Genomic DNA, 20,208 nt, shown 5'->3' on the forward strand with positions numbered 1-20,208 from the left:
TCTTTTGAGAGTTTTAACATAAATATAATCTCAAGTTAAAGTAACGACATCCAACTATTTTGAAGTACTTTAAAAATAAAATTTTACTATGATTGTATAAGCCAAACACATTTTAAAAGTTAAAGCAAACGAGCCTAAAACCTAAAAGTAATCAACAAATTAAATTTATTTAAACTTGATAAACGCAGAAATGAAGTTTTGTGATCGTCAGTAGAGATATAACAATATTAGAGATATAACAAGACACTTTGGCACGAAGAAATACTTTTGTAAACAGTTGATATTAATAACTATGAATTTAACTTCGTCATTTTTAGGTTGCACTTGATGAAATTCTTTTGTTAACCTTCCAACTATTTACGTGAAAGCGAGAAAAACCTAATCAAAAAGAAAAAAAAAATTACAATTTTCTTCAAGACGCTTCGGGGAACTCCCCGATTTCTGTTTTTATTTATCACGCTCGGATGATATTAGATGTAAATTGCTTTATCCTCGATTATATAATATTTCATGTTATTTAATATTTTACATATTTAAATATAAATTGAATCACAATGTATGTAACAATTTTTTGTTCTTAATAAGTTATTATTTTTTTGTCTTAATCAAAAAATTTAAATACAGTTAAATATTTCAAGTTTTCTTAAAAATTTACAAAAATTATCATTTATACTGTTATTACTACATAAATATTTATTTTTTGGGATGTATTTATTTAGATTTCCATACTAAATCAAATACTTTAAAGCTCTTAAACTTGATACACTATCAAACACATCAAACAATTATTTAAATTTCTTAAATTTAAAAATAAATATTTATTTAATTTTTAACTTTTTTAGTTTTTAAAAAAATGCTAAATTATGTATTTAACTGAATGTTAAAAATTCAGTTAACTTTAAGATAACAAAAAAATAGTTTTTAAAACTTAAATATGTTTTGAATCATTTTTTTTAATTTAACTGTAAAACAATTTTTTAATTTAATTATTTTTTTATTTTAATTTACTATTGAACCCTTATTATGGTTCGAAATCTTAGATTTTGAAACATATTGTTATTGTCCGTTATTTATTATTATTATGGTTTGAAATCTTAGATTTTGAAACATATTGTTATTGTCCGTTATTTATTATTATTATGGTTTGAAATCTTAGATTTTGAAACATATTGTTATTGTCATTATTATTATTATTATTAATCTTTTCCAGTGTCTTATAAGCTGTAAAAAATTTTATTATCAAATTGTGTTTTCATTCTCCTATTTACAACATTTAATTATCAATAATTACTAATTAATAGGTGTTTATTTATTAAAATTTAAAGTTTGTTATTTATTTTTTAAATCTTAGCCATTTGTATATCATGATATTGGTAACTCAAAAATGAATTAAAATTTTAATTTTTATCACTAATTACTAATTAATAGGTTTTATTTAACAAAATTTAAAGATTGTTATTAATTTTTTAAATGTTGGCCATTTGTACTACATGATATTAGTAACTCAAAAATGAATTAAAATTTCAATTTTTTTCACTAATTACTAATTAATATGTGTTTATTTACTAAAATTTAAAGTTTGTTATTTATTTTTTAAATCTTGGCCATTTGTATATCATGATATTAGTAACTCAAAAATGAATTGAAATTTTAATTTTTATTACTGATTACTAATTAATAGGTGTTTATTTAATAAAATTTAAAGATTGTTCTTTATTTTTTAAATGTTGGCCATTTGTATATCATAATATTAGTAACTCGAAAATGAATTAAAATTTTAATTTTTTTTACCAATTACTAATTAATAGGTGTTTGTTTATTAAAATTCAAAGGTTGTTGTTAATTTTTAAAATTTTGTCAATTGTATATCATGATAATAGTAATTCAAAAATGAGTTAAAATTTTAATTTTTGTCGCTAATCACTAATTAATAGGTGTTTGTTTATTTAAATTTAAAGATTGTTATTAGGTTTTTAAATTTTGGTCGGTTATATCTCATAATATTTATAGTTCGAAAATAAATTAAAAAATAATTCTTGTTTGTTTGTTATATTTAAATTCTGGTTTGTTCATTAAAAATTAAAGTTTGATATTAAGCATTAAATATTTGGTATGATGTATTTTATAATATAGGTAGTTAAAAAACATGTTTCAAAAATAACTTTTGTTTATTTATCATATTTAAATGCTTGTTTATTTAATAAAAATCAAAAATCAATTTTAGGAATTTAAAATTTACTATAATTTATATCCTAATATTACCAACTTAAAACTGGGTTAATTATTGGTTTTTGTTTGTATAATATATATAAAGGCTTGTTTGTTTATTAAAAATTAAAGGTATGTATTATTCTCAGTTAATGTTTATGCATCTCTTTTTTTATTTAGAAAAATTTATGTTAAAAATATTCAAATAATTTCGAACCATATTTTATTTATCAAATAAATCTAGTTTTTAAATTAAAGCTGTATTTGAACCACCAGACACAGGACCGAGAGAATCAAGAACTTACCACTACGCTACGAGGTAGTGGTTCTGAAAACGACGTATTTACATGCTTAAGCATTGAAAACAAATTTATTCGAACAAAAAAAAAGTTACTTCTAAAATTAATAGGTCACGATATAGACGATATTTAAAAATGCTGTAACTTTTGTTCTATAGTTACGACAATACGCTTCTATTCCATTGCAAGATTTAAAGTTTGACGATTTTGCAAAATTTTCATAAATTTGTCTCAACTCTAGTAAAAATTAATATCTGATAATAAAATTTTGTGAAAATGTTCGTTAAACTACCACGCTTTTATGGGTGCAACAGATTTTAATAAAAAAAAATGTGGTTATATTTTACTGTTTTTTTCTATAACCTTAGAAACAAAACGGCAAAAAACACTTCGTATTATAACCTATAAGTCACCTGAAGCGTTATTGTTGTTAATTCTAAATTCTTGTGTTCATATTCTAACAATATCAAGTTTATTGCTTAAAGAATGAATCAATTTCTTTTTATGCAATCACTTTAAAAAATGTAAAAAATATAAGTTAAACTGTAGTTAAATTTAAAAAAAAATATAAATAAAACAACTTTGTAACAATTATTTATTTTTCTTAAAATAATTTCAAATTGAATTACATAAAAGGACTTTGCATACACTTTATCATTCAGCACACTGCATATCAACTAATAAAAATAGTTTAAAAGTATAACTTTTAAGCACAAATAATATAAAAACAGTACAAGTGGTGCAATATCTTATAAAATGATGATTTTGTTTGTGGTTGGAGGTTTAAAAGTATGAAGAATATCCCATTTATGAATATTTAATGTGTAAATAAAATAGGAGGCATTGTTTTTGTAATCACTTCTATTAAAGGAATAACGCAAATAATTTACCCTGATCGTGCTTTAGTAGCAAGTCACCATCCAAAATTAAACTTTTGAAATTTGCAATTATACAACAGCTTCATCACTAAATTCCAAGCCACTTGAATTAGTTAAAGAAAATGGTCTTTTTCGAAATGGTAAAATCCACATACATTTAGAAGTTCCGCAAACACTTGATAACATTTTGAAAAACTTGTTTGAATTTGATCTGTGGTAAAAATAACTCAAATTAAAATAAAAAAAGGTTTTTTTAAATAGTTAAAAACTGTCAAAAGTATTAAAAAATATATAGAGTTGAATTTAAAAAGGTATTTTATTTAAATTATTATTTCTTACAAAACTTTACCTTGAGTTAGCCATTGCAGCAGCTACAAAAAAACTTGATTCTGTTATATTTTCTAAACTTGTCCTGTCCTGAAAAACAATGAGTTAATTCAATTTATAAATTCATTCCAACTTTATTTAATTTCTTCATAATTGTTCTTTAGTGGCAAAAATTAATTGAAAGCATATTAGAACTAATTTAGTTTCAACAAAAGTTGAGTTGTCAAAAAATTAAATGTTATTGAGATATATTATTAAATATTTTAAAAGAAAAATAAGTATATTAAAAAAGGTAACTAAACCTACATTCAGAACATTGATGTAGTTGGTTATCAGCAATAAAGAGGGACCAGTGATCATTAGAAAACTCAACAAATAAGCCATGCAATTTGTTGTGTAAGAAGTAAGATCTAACCAATCCAACTATAAAAACAAAATCAATAAATTAAAAAAATTGGCACAGAAAATTTGTAAGTACTTGGTACTTTTCTCAATGTTTGCACATTTTACTAAAATTAAAATTTTCGTAAATAAGGTCTATTACAAAACTGTTTTCAAAATGATTTATATACAAAAAATAACTGAAAGTAACATACCGCTAATAACATACTACATAGGTAAACAAATTAAACTGATGAAAATGTAATAAAATATTATGTTATGTTAATAAAAATGTAATATGAAACAACAAATGTACTTTGTTACAGTTCATACAAGTAGTTTTCCATGTCGACATATATCGGAAGTACAAAAAGGAATTGAACAAGGCACACAGGAAGGCGTAGCACAATAAAGTTAAAAATATCCACAAATTGCCAGCTCCAACACAATTATTAATCCTTAAAAAAAAGAAAAATTTATTCATTTATACAGAACTTATCTTGCAAATAAAATATATATACTAAACTTGCAAAAATACAATATGAGTTATGAGAATTTAAGATGAGAATTTAAACATTATTTTGATAATAAAATTGATTAAAGTTAATTTAAAACCAGTAGCCTATCTATTAATAAATAAAACAGTTTCATTTTAGCTATAAATCTATCCAAGTATTCACTTCAATTAATTTAAAACTTTACCAATACCTTTGAAACATTAAACTTATCTTTTTTTTACACATTTTATTTTTCTTTAAATATACATTACAATATTCCTACCACATGCAATGGTGATCCATCTTTAAAACACAATGTCCACATTTTCTACAATGATGACTGCGAGGTGGACGAGGTTTTACACATTTTGGACACTTTTCCCAATAACTCCAATCAATTACCTTAAAAATAAATTTCACAATTAATTTTGGTTTAAAAACAATATAATCTGTAAACAGATAGCATAGCTCTACAGCTTGACTGCTGCGTCTGCACTCTCTCAAGGCAATCTATAATTCAATTAAAATCACTTTTTTGGGTATTCAATTTCTTAAATGTGATTATATGTCTACAAAGCCAATAACTAAAAATTTGCAATTTAAAAAACATTTCTTAAAAAAGAATTTTTTTGTGACCCACTATTTATATAACATTTATTAAAATACATTTTTCAATTAACCTTGTCCGAAGAAATGTCCAAAATTCTTCCTGGATCAGAAAACATTGATCTAAAAAAGGCTACCAAGGTACAACCAGCTATCCATACATAACCTTAACAATTTAAACATAATATAGTTAACATTTAACTTGCTTTAACAAAACACTATTATTTATAAAACCTAATTAAATTTCTATATGGTAATAGAATTAAAAAACTAACTGCTATTCAAAAAAATTATTTTATTAAGTATAAAATAACATTAATTTGACTTACATATAAATACTGGGTACGGCAACAAACCTTCTTTAAACATAGGAAGTACAATCGATGGATAGACAGCTGCATGGGCATAAATCCAAGTAAATAATATGAACCCAGAACCCACTAAACCAGTTTTTTCTATTATAAATCTTAAGCCAAAAGGCAAGCGTTTTACTATTGCCATTTCGTGTATGTGGTTTACTTAAAAAAATAAGATTGCCAGTTTTAAAACAATGGAAAAATTGTCCATGTAATAAAATAGTAATTGCAATATTGCTGTTGTGTTTCAGTACCACAAAAAATAAAATAGGGCAAAGATAAACAGGTCTAATTAGTTAAATGAACTATCTTTTATTGTTCCTAGCTAAATGTGGGTTAAACTGGCTGTGATATTTTGGTTCAAATTCAGCCAAGGGTGGAGACTTCTCTTTTGGTTTAGTTCCATAATGTTTATGAAGCAAATCAATCGATCTACCTTTTTCTCTTTCCTCTCTCTCCAATCTCTCTCTTCTCATTTGAGCTAATTTATCATTTGGATTGGATTTTGATGTTTTATGTTTTGAGTGTTTATGCTTTTTATGGTGAATAGACTTGTGTTCTTTTTTATGGCGTTTTTTCTTTGTCAAGAGCTCATTCATATCCTCCAGCGGGTCAAGATGGGACTTCCTTTTGACTTCAGGGGTGTCAGTGTTTTTTGAGGAGCTTGGTTTTTTAAAATACCACGGAATCTCCTCATCTTTCATTCTCTCAACCGAACCTTGTCCTAAATAAGTCAACAGTCCAATTTTCTTCTCAGCTTCTTCTTTTTCACGTTTTTTCTCTTCTTCATGCTCTAAATTATTTCCTTTACCCTTTTCGACATCCTCAAATAAGTTAGTTGGTAATAAAGCAACTTCTGTTGTACTGACTTCACCATTAATGTTTTTTAATCGTGAATTTTTTCGAAGCAAAGACGTTCTGGCTTGTTGCTCTGCAAGAGCACTTCTTCTTTCTCTCTCTTTCTTCTGCATCCTTGCTTCCTCCTCATCTTTGCGTACTTTTGCAACGTTATCTTTATTTCGGACATGCCAACTTTTTTTTGGCAAAATATTCATTTTTAAATTATTTTACCTAAAATCTAAAAAGCAAAAAATAAAATAAAATAATTTTATTTGATAAATTGCAATCACCTAAGTAAATGTCAAAGCTTTCTACTAAACAAAAATGCATAAAAAACAATTTTGAATTTTTGAGATAAAAGAAAAAAACAAAAGTTTTTTCGTGTTTTTAAAATTGGCTTGAAATCATAAAAAAAAAAACATGTAAAAATGTAAAACAATATTTAATTAAAGCACAATTATGACCAATTAATTACCTACACTGTCACATTCTTATTGTGTTAACAATCAGGTAGTAAGAAGAGGAAATGAATAAAATTACATCACATAAAAAAATATGTTTTTATGTTAAAATACCAAAGAAGGAAATATATATAATATGAAACAAACATTTACAAATTTACGCAAAAAATAAATTTAAAATAAAATTTAATGCTCATTAATAATTTATACGTGTTTTTGAAACTAAATTTTTAGCACTAATAACTAATTTACCTAGATTCAGTGAACCACCTAATATTAAATATTAATACTGTAATGAAGGTTAATAGAAAAAAACATTATCATTTTTTTAATATAAATGTTATAATATTTCTATTTCATATTATGCAACTTCAAAAAAAAGGTTAAAAATTTTAATTGAACTATAATAATTTATGACAGTGATATTAAAAACTAGGAAAAATATCCTAGTTTTTATTTAATTTCCCAATAAAGTAAACTAGCTAAACAACGGTTACTAAAATCTACTAATAAGAAATTAACACATGAACTAACAATCTAATAAAATCCTCCTAAAATAAAAAAAATTGTACACACAAAATGAAAATAAAGTAAAAGCAATATAAAAATAAAACCAATTTTGAATTGCACTAAAAATAAGAAGCACTGCAAAACAGAAAAGTAAATTAATTTATCTAAACTTCACATAATATCTAGAAATTATAATTTTTAACCAATTTATTTGCAGTGCTTCTTGTACTAATATTAAAATAAGTGCTTTAAAAATGCTGTTAACAGTTTTACGCAAATTGCCTATTTAACATTTTATGCAATAAAAATGTGACTACAGCATCAAAAAAATGCTGTTTAACACCAAAATGTATTATAGTGATAATTAAATATACCACAAGAACCTAAATTAAAAGCACAAACAAAATAACAAAGTCTACTGAAATAAAAACTCTAAAAATATAATTACAACTACTATTTTAATTAGTAAAATCATAATTCAACGCATTACTAAAACAAAACGCCCCTGATTTTTATAAAATCAAATTGTACTAAAGTACTTTTTTCTGTTAAAGTTATTTTCTAGAATTCTGTCGTCTTTCTTTGTTTTTCTTATCAAACCAACCGGGTTCTAATTTATATCCAGCGGGCACTGTGAACTTTGATTCATCAAACTTATCATGAAATTCAAATCGAGGAAAGTTCACAGTGGCTTTAATTGTTGGCAAAACAGGAATATCAAGTCGAACAGGAAAGCCGGGTGGTAACCGAATTGTGACAAAGTCTTTAATTTTACCTAAAATCTTCGCCTTAGGTCCGAGAGCTGCAAAAATTGGAAGCAGTGTCTCTAATTTAATTGGGAACTCATCGCTTACAGCAATAGTAGCTTCGAAGGCTTTTTGATTATGTTTTTCTTTAATTTCTCGACCTAAAGTTGGGTTTTGACCGGGAAGACTTGAAATATATTCACTCCAAGTTACATTTGTTTTGTTGGGAGGAGGTAGGGATTTTCTGTGTTCTTGTTCTTCCTCTTCCTTTTCAAGAATCTTGCTTGAGTCCTCACCACGACTTAATGCATCCCTCAGCATCTTGTTATTCTTAAGATCTTCTTCACTTAAATGTTCACGCCGTTTTCTAGAAACAAAATTCATCCCTGAAACTTTATAAAAATCTGCATCAAAATCTCCAATTTTTTCCGTTTTATCTTGTCGGAATATCCAACCAGTTTTAACCGGTTCATAAACAGTTCCTTTAGTTTTTAAAGCAGCCTCGACAATGTCACTACTCATAGCAATATCAACTTCATCTTCTATCGAAGCCTCATGCTCAACTTTTGATTGCTCCATAGATTGGTAACACTTTTTTCTACAAAATATTCAATAATTACTACGAAATTTTTTTAGTAAACCTAAAAATTGCACACTTTTTAAACCACATTATTATATAAATTACTTATTAACTATAATTGTACACAAATCTATTATTAATATTAAAACAACAACAAAACATTATTTTTAAGGTTTTAAAAAATACAAAGATTTGAGAATTATTAAACATTTGTTTATTCATTGTATTAGATGTATATATATTATTTACTCACCTATTGTCAAGCAATAAAACTGAAGGTTCTCCTTCTGTGTCAAAGTCAATAATAAAAGTTAAATCTCCCCGCACCCATTTTCTATCCGTGAAATCCTCTAAAGTGGAATCCATTCGAATACGACTTCCACTTCGATAAATGTGGCAGATGTCTGAGGGTAAAATTCTTGATACAAAAGGTAACCAACTCTGAAAATCCCATCTCATTTCTAGGTAAAAATCTCCTGCAAAAGACTGAAGGGCATCTCGAATTTCTGGTCTCCGATCTTTCATTGAGGATTTATTTTGTTCTCTGAGGGCTCGATATAAATTTGTAATTGTTTGTCGATTACCATAGCTAACAGCTTCTTGTAAAGGTGTCCACCCTGCTATGTTTTTTATTACAACACCATGGCTATATTTTAATAAGACTTCAACACATTCACTATGACCCAACATTACAGCTAAGTGCAGAGGTGTATTTCCATGGAGATCTTTTATTTGTTCAAAATCAAAATCACTTTTACTTTGATTTAAAAACTTGGTAAGATTGTCGACTTCATTATTGAACACAAACTTGTGTAATTTTAAATCCATATTGTTCGTTTTATCAGTCATTATAACAGGTTGATATTATATCTTATAAAGTAAAAGGCACTAGTCTGCTAGTTGTAGTTTGTTGTCTTAAAATAATTTTAAGTGCAAATAATAACACTACACTGTAATTATTAAATAAATTTAAGGTAAATTTTATAAAATTAACAATTTTGATAAAGTCGTATTATAGAAAAAATAAAACAGCTTTTGGCTATAAAAACTAACTAATAAATATATGTCTGTACTGCTGTACGATTGGTTTACCGTCATTACATTACTACCATTACACAAAATGAAAGTCATTGGACTGAAATGTGATCGATCATACGGGTGATAAAGGACTTATTCACTAATTTATAAAAATTTAACTTGTTTACAGGACATATCACATCCTTCAAGATATTTATAGTAACATGTTATATGTTTTGTGTGTTGATACTTAATCTTTGACCTTTAACACAGGTGACACAAACGAAACTGAAAAGAATAATAATTAACAAATTAATTCCTAAAACGATTAAAATTTTTTCTTATTAATATTTTTATATATTATTTTATAACACAAACTAACATTATGTTTAATTTTAATATATTAAAAGAACAAGGCTTTTTATATTTTCATAAACGAGTTATAACTTTTCCTTTTGGTCGCCAAGACAACTGGAACTGCTTCGTCATAATCACGCGCTTACGTTTTGCTATGAAGTCATGTAAAATCTCCACTACTCCATTTTTTTTTGTATATATCTTTATCCTCGATGTGGGAAAGTCGAATGCACGACTTAAACATAGAGTTACATCAGTTACTCCGACCCAGTCTCGAGTTGCCTATGGCAGTTTGGGATATTATAGATTATAATTGCCCGATAATTATTCTGCTGATTAAGTGCTGGCTCAGCAGGAGTTCATACCGTTTATAGCGCCTTACTCAAGGGTGCTACAGCATGAGATCAGTGGGGATTGAACGCACGACCTCGTGTGTGGTGTAGCAAGTGTTCTTACCACTACACCATGCTGCCGGTTCAATTTTAATATTTGTCCATTTATTTAAATTATAGCAATAATAACTAATTAGTTATGTAAATGTATTTCGTGTATTTAAATCAACATATAGTTTTAACAACAATTTTGATTAAAATATGGCTTTCTTTAGTCAAGTTAAATGCATATACAAATTTCCCCTTAAATTAAAAAAAAACATTTGATTCAGTTTTATCTTAAAATAACAATTTTTAAAAAAAGTCTAATAACATTTAGTTTTTTAAAGTTATCCAAGAACCACTATGTCTATTAGAATAAATTAATTTCTTTTTCAATAGGTTATGTCTTAAATAAAATTATTTAAAGATAATTAATAGATTATGTTTTTGCTAATCAATGTATCATTAGATTAACGAACAAAATGGATTAAATTGTTGGCTTATTTCAATGAAATAGAATTGTTTAAAAAATTAATCAAATCCAATTGCTTATAATTAAGTCATGTTTTTGTATGTTCTATCTGTAATTGCGTTAACTGATTCGATATTACGACTAACTTCCTGATCTCGATGGATAAATAAATTTTGTTTATAACTGCAAAAAAAGAAAAGAGCAAATGCAATACCGACAATCAGAACTAACAATATCATGTCATGGAAAATTAGGCCGACTAAATCAGCTGCCATCTGGTTCCAGTTGAAATCGTCCTCAGGTTGTATTACTACAGGAATTGAAGTTGTTGATTTTGCAGTTGTAGTAGTGTCAAGGGGAGGTGGATTGTCTAAAATAATTTTTTAATCATCTTTAAAAATGTTTAGCCTAACCCTTAACATAAACTACAAAAATTTTCATAAGAAGAAAAGGACAAAAAATAGTACTCTGCTTGTTTAGATTTACACCCACATATTTTTACTATAAATAACTAAACACTATATTACTAAGGTATTAAATACTTATTAATCCATAATCGTCACAAAATCCAGGACATACACATGGGCCAGTCAATACAAAGTCCTGTAAAACATAAGTTAGTAATTAAATTTAAATAGTATCAGAAAATTAAAACCGCAAAAAAAATATATTACTTACATATTCAGTTGTGATCAATTCACCTACAAAGTCAAGGGAATGATCAACTGCATTAGGTTCACAAATTAATATCACCCTGGAAAATCTAAAAAGAACAACTATAATAACATTTTTATTACCACTTTAAATTGAAATACTTACTGAATTACTTTTTGTTTTCAAGACATTAAATTTTGTTACATTTACCTTATAGTATCTTGAGCTAAGTAAGTGATGGATAGTTCTCCCGAAGCAGATGTTCTAAAAGTTTCTGAACTTTGAACTCCAAGATCAAACTCGTCATTTTCATATGTGGTTCCATATTGCAGTATCTATAAAGGGATAAATATATAATTTGTTATCACATAAGCAGTTAAGTCAACTTATTTAAACTTCACAATTCAAGTTATCTTACTGCAAGGTTACTGTAGTACAAGGAGTTAAATGGTTGGCATGGATTGTATTTATAGCTCCAGTATCCAGCATTAACATTCCATTTTGGTTCGCCATTTGTTGAAGCCAGGCTTACTAAGTTAACATCACCACTGCCATCTTTCATTGCACACCTAGCAAGTTATACATTAACATCACACAAATATATTGCTATAGCTTATGTAAGCATATTTTAAAAATAGTTTTAATGTAAGTGTGCTTATCAATCAAAAGGTTAATGGCCTAACAATAAAACCAGGTTAATAATATACCAAATAATTTCAAGCATTCTTTATCAAACCTCGTATTAATTATTGGTGGGTATGTAAAGGGTAAAACTTACTTGCATGAGGAAGTTCTGGTACAAATTTGTTCCGGTTCTACAGTTGTCGTTGTTTGTGGTGCAACAGTTGGACCCCCTATTAAAAAACAAACAAAATATTTGCAATCATCAAAAAAAATTTAAGATCCAAATTTTTGAGCAAAGTGGTTGAAAAGTAACCTGATCCCCTATTTTTTGCATATCTATCATGTAGCCTAAGTTAAGAAAAAATGATAATAAAATACCTACCTATAACTCCAAAGTCATCGCATATTCCTGGACAAGCACAAGGTCCACTTAGAAGAAAATCCTAAAAAAAATGAATAAAAAATTTAATCTAACTACCCTAAAAGCACACTTGTATAAAATTCCAAATATTAACTTACATATTCCAATGTAATCAATTCTCCTAAGAAGAAAAATTGATGATCTGTTGCTGTTCTTTCACAACTAAGGGTAACTCTTGAATACCTAAAATAATAAAATCCATTTATAAAACATGTTAAGTTGATGGACTGACTTGTACAACATAAAATTATATAGACAGTATCTAAGTTAAGTTTATAGAAAATTAACAGACATATTCTCTATGTTTACCTTCTGCTATCTAAAGCCCAATATCCTACTGTGACTTCATTAGAAGTAGAAACTGAAAATGTTTCAGAACTTTGGACACCAAGATCATATTCTGTAAATTGATCCCACGTAGCTTTTTGAACTATCTGTTTGGTAAACAAAAAATGTCAACGGTGCTAACTACTGTCATTTTTAGACCATGCTACATGCAAACTTACAGCTAAATTGCTATACAAATTAGAAGAGAATCCTTCACACGGGTTGTATTGATATGTGTAGGTGTAGGTAAAATCATAAACTTCCCATTTTGGATATCCAGTCTTCGATGCAAGACTGTTTAAGTTAATATCACCGCTACCATCTGACATTGTACATCTAGAATTAAAAATAATATATATAAATAACTTCAATTTTTATTTGTCAATATGAAGGAAAATTAAGTTAATGTTTATTAATAAACTCACGTGCAAGTTTTTCCATTTGCGTAACATTGTCGATGTGGTAATAGTGTTGTTGTTGTCCCAGCAGGCGTTGATACACCTTTAACATAAAATTAATACTTAATAGACTATGTCAAATTATGCAAAACATATGTACTTTATTAAAGGTTAAAAAATAATATATTTAAATTTATGTTTTACCAATAATTCCTGTATCATCACATAAGCCTGGGCAGGCACAAGGGCTAGTAAGGACAAAATCCTAAAAGTTTAAATAACATTTAGAACCACATTGGAAGAAAATCTTAAAACTTACTACCAATACCTATTTGTATAATATTATTTATTGCTATGAATATCGAGTTAAAAATTTACATATTCTGTTGTGATAAGTTCACCAATGAATTCAAACTTATGGGTAGTGACATCTGGTACACAAACAAGAAGTACTTTTGAAAATCTATAAATAAAATAATTTTAAATAAATGATTAAAATACATTGCCAAAAAAATAACACAAACAAAGTAAAATAATAATGAGTATGCTTTTACATAGCCAGCCCTTGAATTATACAACATTAAAATAAGTTTTGTAAAAACAAATACCTTAAAGTATCAAAAGCTAAGTAAGAAATTGACAAATCTCCATTTGCACCGACTGTAAAATTTTCAGAGGATTGAACACCAAGATCGTAATTGTCATATTCATTGTAGGTTGCCACTTGTAGAATCTAGAACAAATTTTTAACTTTTTAAACTTAAGCATTTTTTTTTGTAAGATTTTTATAATCAAAAAATTATATTATATACTTACAGCCAAATTTGAATAGCCAGTAACAGAATTAAACCCAAAACAAGGATTGTATTGATAGCTCCAATAATCAACATCTACTTGCCATCTTGGATCTGTTGTTTTTGAAGCCAAACTTATTAAATTTACAACTCCGCTTCCATCACTCATTGAACATCTGAACAAAAATAAAAGTAGTTGTTTTAAAAGTGCTCTTACAAAGTGTAAAAAAATTAGCCCCCAATGTAAAAGAATAAAAGTAGTGCTTCAAAAAATTTGAATTAGTGCAAAACAATAAAGAAAAACAAGCTAGGGTTCTTGTCGTAAAAACAATGTTTATAAAAGTGAAATTTAATAACAGCATAAAAGAAAATAAAAACAAATCAATTTCTTTACTTGCAAATAGAGGTTCTTGTACATTCCTGTGCATTAATTGCAACTACACAGAGCAAAATAAACAAGGTTTTGTGCACAACATTAAACATATTTAATCATTAAAAAGTTAAACATTAAAACAAATAAGTTGAGTTAGCATTGCTGTTTTTATGTAAGCAAAAATAAATTGTTAGTGATTGTCACAAGATTAAACCCTAACGTCTTTTTGTCAATAAATATTTAGTCCAGCTATACAATATAACATACCATATAGCCTAAAATACTTCTGTTTTAAAAACGTTAATTTTTTATTTTAAATTATTTGAAAAAATTAATTTTTTATTTGTTTTAAAATATTTTTTTAAGTAAAAAAGTAATTTGTATTTTAAAATAAAAAACTTTATGTTGACATTGGAAAAAACATTTAACAAAACAAAAAAAGTTATACTCAAAAAAAATTCTGATGTTACGATAAAAAAATTCCTAAAAAGTTATTAAAAATAACAAAGAGTATTATAAAATTTTTATTAAAACCCTTTTTTTTTTATCTTTGTTACACTTTATACTAACACATTTAAATTACACAACATCTATATGTAAATAAACAAACATAAGTTTAAATATAATTGTAATATTTTATCAAGTATTACAATTTAAAAAAACTATTTGTAGTCCTGCTATCCTAACTTTACATTAAACTTACAATAAAATGTTGTTCACAAACCATATTTTAAATATTAAACATTAACAAATACATATGTTTGCATTTGTATGCAATTTTGGTTGCAGTTTGATGGACATTGTTTGATATTTGATTGACATAGATGAAATAAATGATTAACAAAATGTGGATGCATTATTATTTAACTAATATTTATACAATGCACATTATTGCCTGACATTTAAAATTTTAAAAGTCTGCAAGATAAAATAAATATTGACACTTAAACTTTAATGTGTAATAAGTAAATAATAACTAATATAACATACAATGTGATTGAACATAGCCTGGAAATACTTTTTAGATACATGCCCTTTTTATATTTGTAATTTAAAATTGCATCCAAAGCATATATTTAAAAAAAATTAAATGTATGTATTGCAACTTTATATGTCAATAACATTTTGTTTATTTAAAACTAATGTAAGACTAAATATTATAATAAGTTTGGGCATTTCTGATCAAACCTGATATCAGGTATTGGTAGTTATTTAAAATTTAAAACTTACTTGCATATAGAGGTTCTAGTGCAAGTTTGTTCAGGTCTAACAGCTGTTGTTGTCTGGGGTGGAACTGATGGAGAACCTAATAAAAAAGTTGAAGTATTTAAAATCAACAGCATAATTTCAAAACACAAAAAATAATTTAACAAGGTTAAATGTGAGATGATCGAACATGCTTGATTTCGTTTTTTTTTCGAGTAGGCTCTGTCTAAGTAAAATCAATAAAAGTCTCACCTATTATTCCAAAGTCATTGCACATTCCTGGGCAAGCACAAGGTCCAGTTAGAAGAAAATCCTACAAAAAACTTATCATAAATGTACTGGTAGCAACTTGCTGCGTTATTAAAATTATTTTATAACAATTGCAAAGTTAATTTTAGAAAAAAACAAATCCAACTAACTAAACACCATTTTAGCGTGGTTACTGATTGAATATGCATAATTTAAATACATTTAAAAGTAAGAATACAAACTATAACTTACATATTCTAAAGTAACTAATTCCCCTAGGAAGAAAAATTGATGATCTGTTGCTGTTTTTTCACAAATAAGGACAACTCTCGAAAACCTGAAATATTCAAATAAATTGGTAAAAAAGTTTAGGTGATAAGGAGCTAACTTATTCAACATTAAATTATTTAAACACAACATAATACTTAAGTTAAACAACCAAAGATATTTTACATGTTTACCTAACACTATCTAAAGCCCAATATCCAACTGTGACTTCGTTTGTGGCAGAAACCGAAAAAGTTTCAGAACTTTGGACACCAAGATCATATTCTGTAAATTCATCCCATGTAGCTTTTTGAACTATCTAATTGGTAAATAAAAAATACAACCTAAAAACTTACTAATATTATATAAAACAAAAGTCATACCTTTTTAGGTAATGTAATTTGAAATAGTACAAACTTACAGCTAAATTGCTATACAAATTAGAGTAGAATCCTTCACACGGGTTGTATTGATATGTGTAGGTGTAGGTAAAATCATAAACTTCCCATTTTGGAACGCCATTGTTAGAAGCAAGACTTCTTAAATTTATATCACCGCTACCATCTGACATTGTACATCTAGAATTAAAAAATTTTCTTGTAAAAATTGTACGTCAATGTTCATAAATTGTTTTTTTTAAGTAAATTTTTTTTTACAGTTTAAAAAATAGCTAGCCTTAAATGTAACATATATTGTCTTTAGCAAAACAGGACAAACTCACTCTTTAAATAGTTTACATTGATATAAAATTAAAACATTTTTTATACGTGCAAGTTTTTCCATTTGCGTTACATTGTCGGTTGGGTGATGGTGTTGTTGTTGTTCCAGCTGGGGTTGATACACCTTTAACATAAAACTTATGCTTAGTAAAGCACATTAAGGTTTAAACAATCAGCTGAGTTTAGTAAAGGATGAAAATATGTTAAATTTATTTTTTACCAATAATTCCTGTGTCATCACATAAGCCTGGGCAAGCACAAGGGCTAGTAAGAACAAAATCCTGTAAATTGAAAATAAAATGTAAAATCACATTATGATCAATCTTTTAAATTTTTCCCATACCATCTTTTAATTTTTCCATATCTTTAATATCAATTAACTTATTGCTATAAATATTAAGGTAAAAATTTACATATTCTGTTGTGATTAGTTCACCAATGAAGTCAAACTTATGGGTAGTAACATCTGCTACACAAACAAGAAGTACTCTTGAAAATCTATAAATAAAATCGTGACAGAAAATTAAATGACTAGCTTTAGTTTTCTAATACCTAATGTTTATCTTACAAAAATTGTTTACTTTTTGCTTAAACTGGTATAGCATACCTATCCCCAAAATGTTACAATATTAAACAATTACCTTAAAGTATCAGCAGCTAAGTAGGAAATTGACAAATCTCCATTTGCACCGACTGTAAAATTTTCAGAGGATTGAACACCAAGATCGTAATTGTCATATGCATTGTTGGTTGCCACTTGTAAAACCTAAAATAAATTTATAACTTTTTAAACTTAGGCCTTATCTTTTTTTACAAGAGTTTTGTAACCCATAAATATTAAAAATTATATAATGAACTTACAGCCAAGTTTGTATAGGTAGTTGCAGAATTAAACCCAAAACAGGGATTGTATTGATAGCTCCAATAATCAACATCTACTTGCCATCTTGGAACTCCTGTTTCTGAAGCCAAACTCATTAAATTTACAACTCCACTTCCATCACTCATTGTGCACCTTGAAAAAGAAAAAATAAAACAAAGATAGTTGTATCAAAACTATAAAATGTGTAAAAAAATTGGATCCCTACATGGAAAGTTTAGGTTTTGTGTTTAAATTAAGCAAGTGTGTTACAATGTTAGAAATTTGTTAAAACAACTATGTTTAACTAAAAGAACCTAGAGTGCATATTATATAGCTTACAAAGTTGTACAAAGAGCAAGTTAATAAAAATATTTTTATGTGGAAAACAAACATACTTTTAGTAAAATAAAACAAATCAATTTATGTACTTGCAAATAGAGGTTCTTGTACATTCTTGTGCATTTATTGCAACTACACAGAGCAAAATAAACAAAGTTTTGTACACAACATTAAACATATTTAATCATTAGTTAAACATTAAAACAAAGAAGTTAAGTTAGCATTGCTGTTTTTATGTAAACAAAATTACTTGTTAGTGAATGTTACAAATCAAGCTTTTACAACTTTTTATCAATAAATATCTAGTCAGTATCCACTACAATATATTTTCAAACTATATCTCCTAAAAATACTTGTTTTTTGGGTAAAATTATTTTTATATTCGTATTTAAACAGAAATTGTTAATTTTTATAAATGTATATTGGTACTAGAAAAAAACTTTTTCCTAGAAAAAGATAAAAAAAACATTAAAATATTTTCAATGTTAGTATAAAAATGTAACTGAGTACTCTCCAAAAATTATAATCAATTTTAAATAACAAAACATTAACTGTATAATATTGGTAAAATTTATATACTTATATCCTCAAGTTAAATAAACATGAACCTAAATATAATTGCAATATTTTATTAGGATATTGTAATTAAAAAAATACTTTTTTTAGTCTTACTATCACAACTTTAATCCAAACCAGCAATAAAATGTTGTTCATAAACCATATCTTAAATATTAAACATTAACAAGTGCATATGTTTTAAAGTGTATGCAATTATAAGTTTGATTGATGTTGTTTGATGTTTGATTGACACAGATGAAATAAATGATTCACAAAATGTGAATGCATTATTATGTAACTAATATTTATACAATGCAAATTACGACCAAACATATAGAAGTCTGCAAGGTTGATTAAATATTGACACTTTAAAGGCTTTTTTGTGTGTTGTATTTAAGGCAATGGTGACACATAGTAATAAGTAAATAATAATTAACAACTCTTGCAATGTTATTAGACACAGGCTTTACATTACTTATAAGTAATGTATGTGATATAGAATTTATATTTGTAATATAAAATTGCAATAAAAGCACATAAAACGTGTGCATTGCAACACTGTACCAATATATGGATTTTTTTGGTAATTTTAAACCAACATATGACTTAAAAAAACAAATAATATTATAATCAGGTCCAAATTAATTCTTGCAATATGATTGCCAATAATGTTAAAAAAGTTTTATCATTATAAAAAGTCAAAAAAAGATTAAAAAACTATAGATATTTAATAAAAATAGAACATATTTTATAACAGCTGATGGAAACTGGAAGTTAAATAAATATTTCCAAGCATACTGTAAAAAGCTTTTTAATTTTTATTAAAGACAAAATTTTCAGAAATTTTTAAGCATATGTGGTATCTTTATTATTTTATTTTGCCTGCATAAGCTTTGCAGATATAAAATAAAAAAAATTTGCCAAAAACAAACAGTTTATTTTTTATTTTTGTGAGATAATTGTTAGACTACATAAAATTTATTTTTTAGATTAAATCATGAACTCTAAATTATTGGTTGTCGTTTTATTTCTTGGCCTAATCTTAAGCACTGAGGCTAAATGGAGGTAAGACTCTAACCAAATTAAAAAAATGTTGGCAAAAACTATTTATGTGATATTTTTAATTAATAAATTGAACCTACAATAAAATTAAATAAATTAAAAGACGATTTTACCTTGTTTTGCAGCAAGCACTTCAAAAATTTCAAAAATAAAGTAAAGAAGATTGGAGGAAAAATTGTGAAGGGTGCCGAGAAGGTGGGAAGTATGTTGGGGGGAGAAGGCGCTGCAGCTGCCCCTACTACAACTGGAACAACTGGAACTGAAGAAACTACAAGTACCGAGGTTTGTGATTGAAAATCTAAATTCTGCATTAAAATCAAAAAAAATAAGCAATTTGAAAATGCTTCAAAATGTAAACAACTCTTATTCAAAAATAAAGATTTACAAATATTAACGTTTTTTAAACAAAATTTGTTTAGGATATGATAATGAGATACAAGTTGATC

The 20,208-nt window shown here is 26.4% G+C and overlaps 3 protein-coding genes across 4 annotated transcripts; all 3 read right to left on the reverse strand.

Annotated features, from left to right (window-relative positions):
* Window positions 1-262: 262 nt before the first annotated feature.
* On the reverse strand, window positions 263-6,626 carry LOC145745349 (uncharacterized). 2 transcript variants are annotated; one of them, XR_014281255.1, is made up of 10 exons: window positions 5,989-6,626; window positions 5,526-5,714; window positions 5,271-5,362; window positions 4,874-4,992; window positions 4,410-4,551; window positions 4,019-4,135; window positions 3,735-3,802; window positions 3,398-3,596; window positions 2,921-3,020; window positions 263-378 (listed from the first exon to the last, which is right to left on the reverse strand). XR_014281255.1 is itself a non-coding variant. In XM_082563399.1 (8 exons), exons 1-8 carry the CDS (start codon window positions 6,605-6,607, stop codon window positions 3,455-3,457), a joined length of 1,488 nt encoding a protein of 495 aa, XP_082419525.1. In that variant the 5' UTR covers window positions 6,608-6,626; the 3' UTR covers window positions 3,097-3,454. The 2 variants fall into 2 exon arrangements, 1 of the variants encoding a protein (XP_082419525.1); XM_082563399.1 differs by lacking the exons at window positions 263-378; window positions 2,921-3,020 and having other exon boundaries at window positions 3,097-3,596.
* Window positions 6,627-7,561: 935 nt separating this feature from the next.
* On the reverse strand, window positions 7,562-9,635 carry LOC145744982 (ankyrin repeat domain-containing protein 13C-like). Its single transcript, XM_082562965.1, has 2 exons — window positions 8,943-9,635; window positions 7,562-8,707 (listed from the first exon to the last, which is right to left on the reverse strand). The coding sequence occupies exons 1-2, from the start codon at window positions 9,536-9,538 to the stop codon at window positions 7,918-7,920; spliced, it is 1,386 nt and encodes a 461-aa protein (XP_082419091.1). The 5' UTR covers window positions 9,539-9,635; the 3' UTR covers window positions 7,562-7,917.
* Window positions 9,636-10,713: 1,078 nt separating this feature from the next.
* On the reverse strand, window positions 10,714-20,009 carry LOC145746240 (uncharacterized). Its single transcript, XM_082564474.1, has 26 exons — window positions 19,876-20,009; window positions 17,803-17,956; window positions 17,583-17,707; window positions 17,355-17,439; window positions 17,162-17,222; window positions 16,990-17,065; window positions 16,644-16,800; window positions 16,417-16,541; window positions 16,208-16,292; window positions 15,959-16,019; window positions 15,731-15,806; window positions 14,150-14,303; window positions 13,942-14,066; window positions 13,712-13,796; window positions 13,538-13,598; window positions 13,361-13,436; window positions 13,115-13,271; window positions 12,918-13,042; window positions 12,707-12,791; window positions 12,570-12,630; window positions 12,342-12,417; window positions 11,982-12,132; window positions 11,774-11,898; window positions 11,588-11,672; window positions 11,452-11,512; window positions 10,714-11,279 (listed from the first exon to the last, which is right to left on the reverse strand). The coding sequence occupies exons 2-26, from the start codon at window positions 17,947-17,949 to the stop codon at window positions 10,993-10,995; spliced, it is 2,712 nt and encodes a 903-aa protein (XP_082420600.1). The 5' UTR covers window positions 17,950-17,956; window positions 19,876-20,009; the 3' UTR covers window positions 10,714-10,992.
* Between the last annotated feature and the right edge of the window lie 199 nt (window positions 20,010-20,208).

Source organism: Corella eumyota, chromosome 3, assembly GCF_963082875.1.
Source record: "Corella eumyota chromosome 3, kaCorEumy4.1, whole genome shotgun sequence".
Taxonomy (NCBI): Eukaryota; Metazoa; Chordata; class Ascidiacea; order Phlebobranchia; family Corellidae; genus Corella; species Corella eumyota.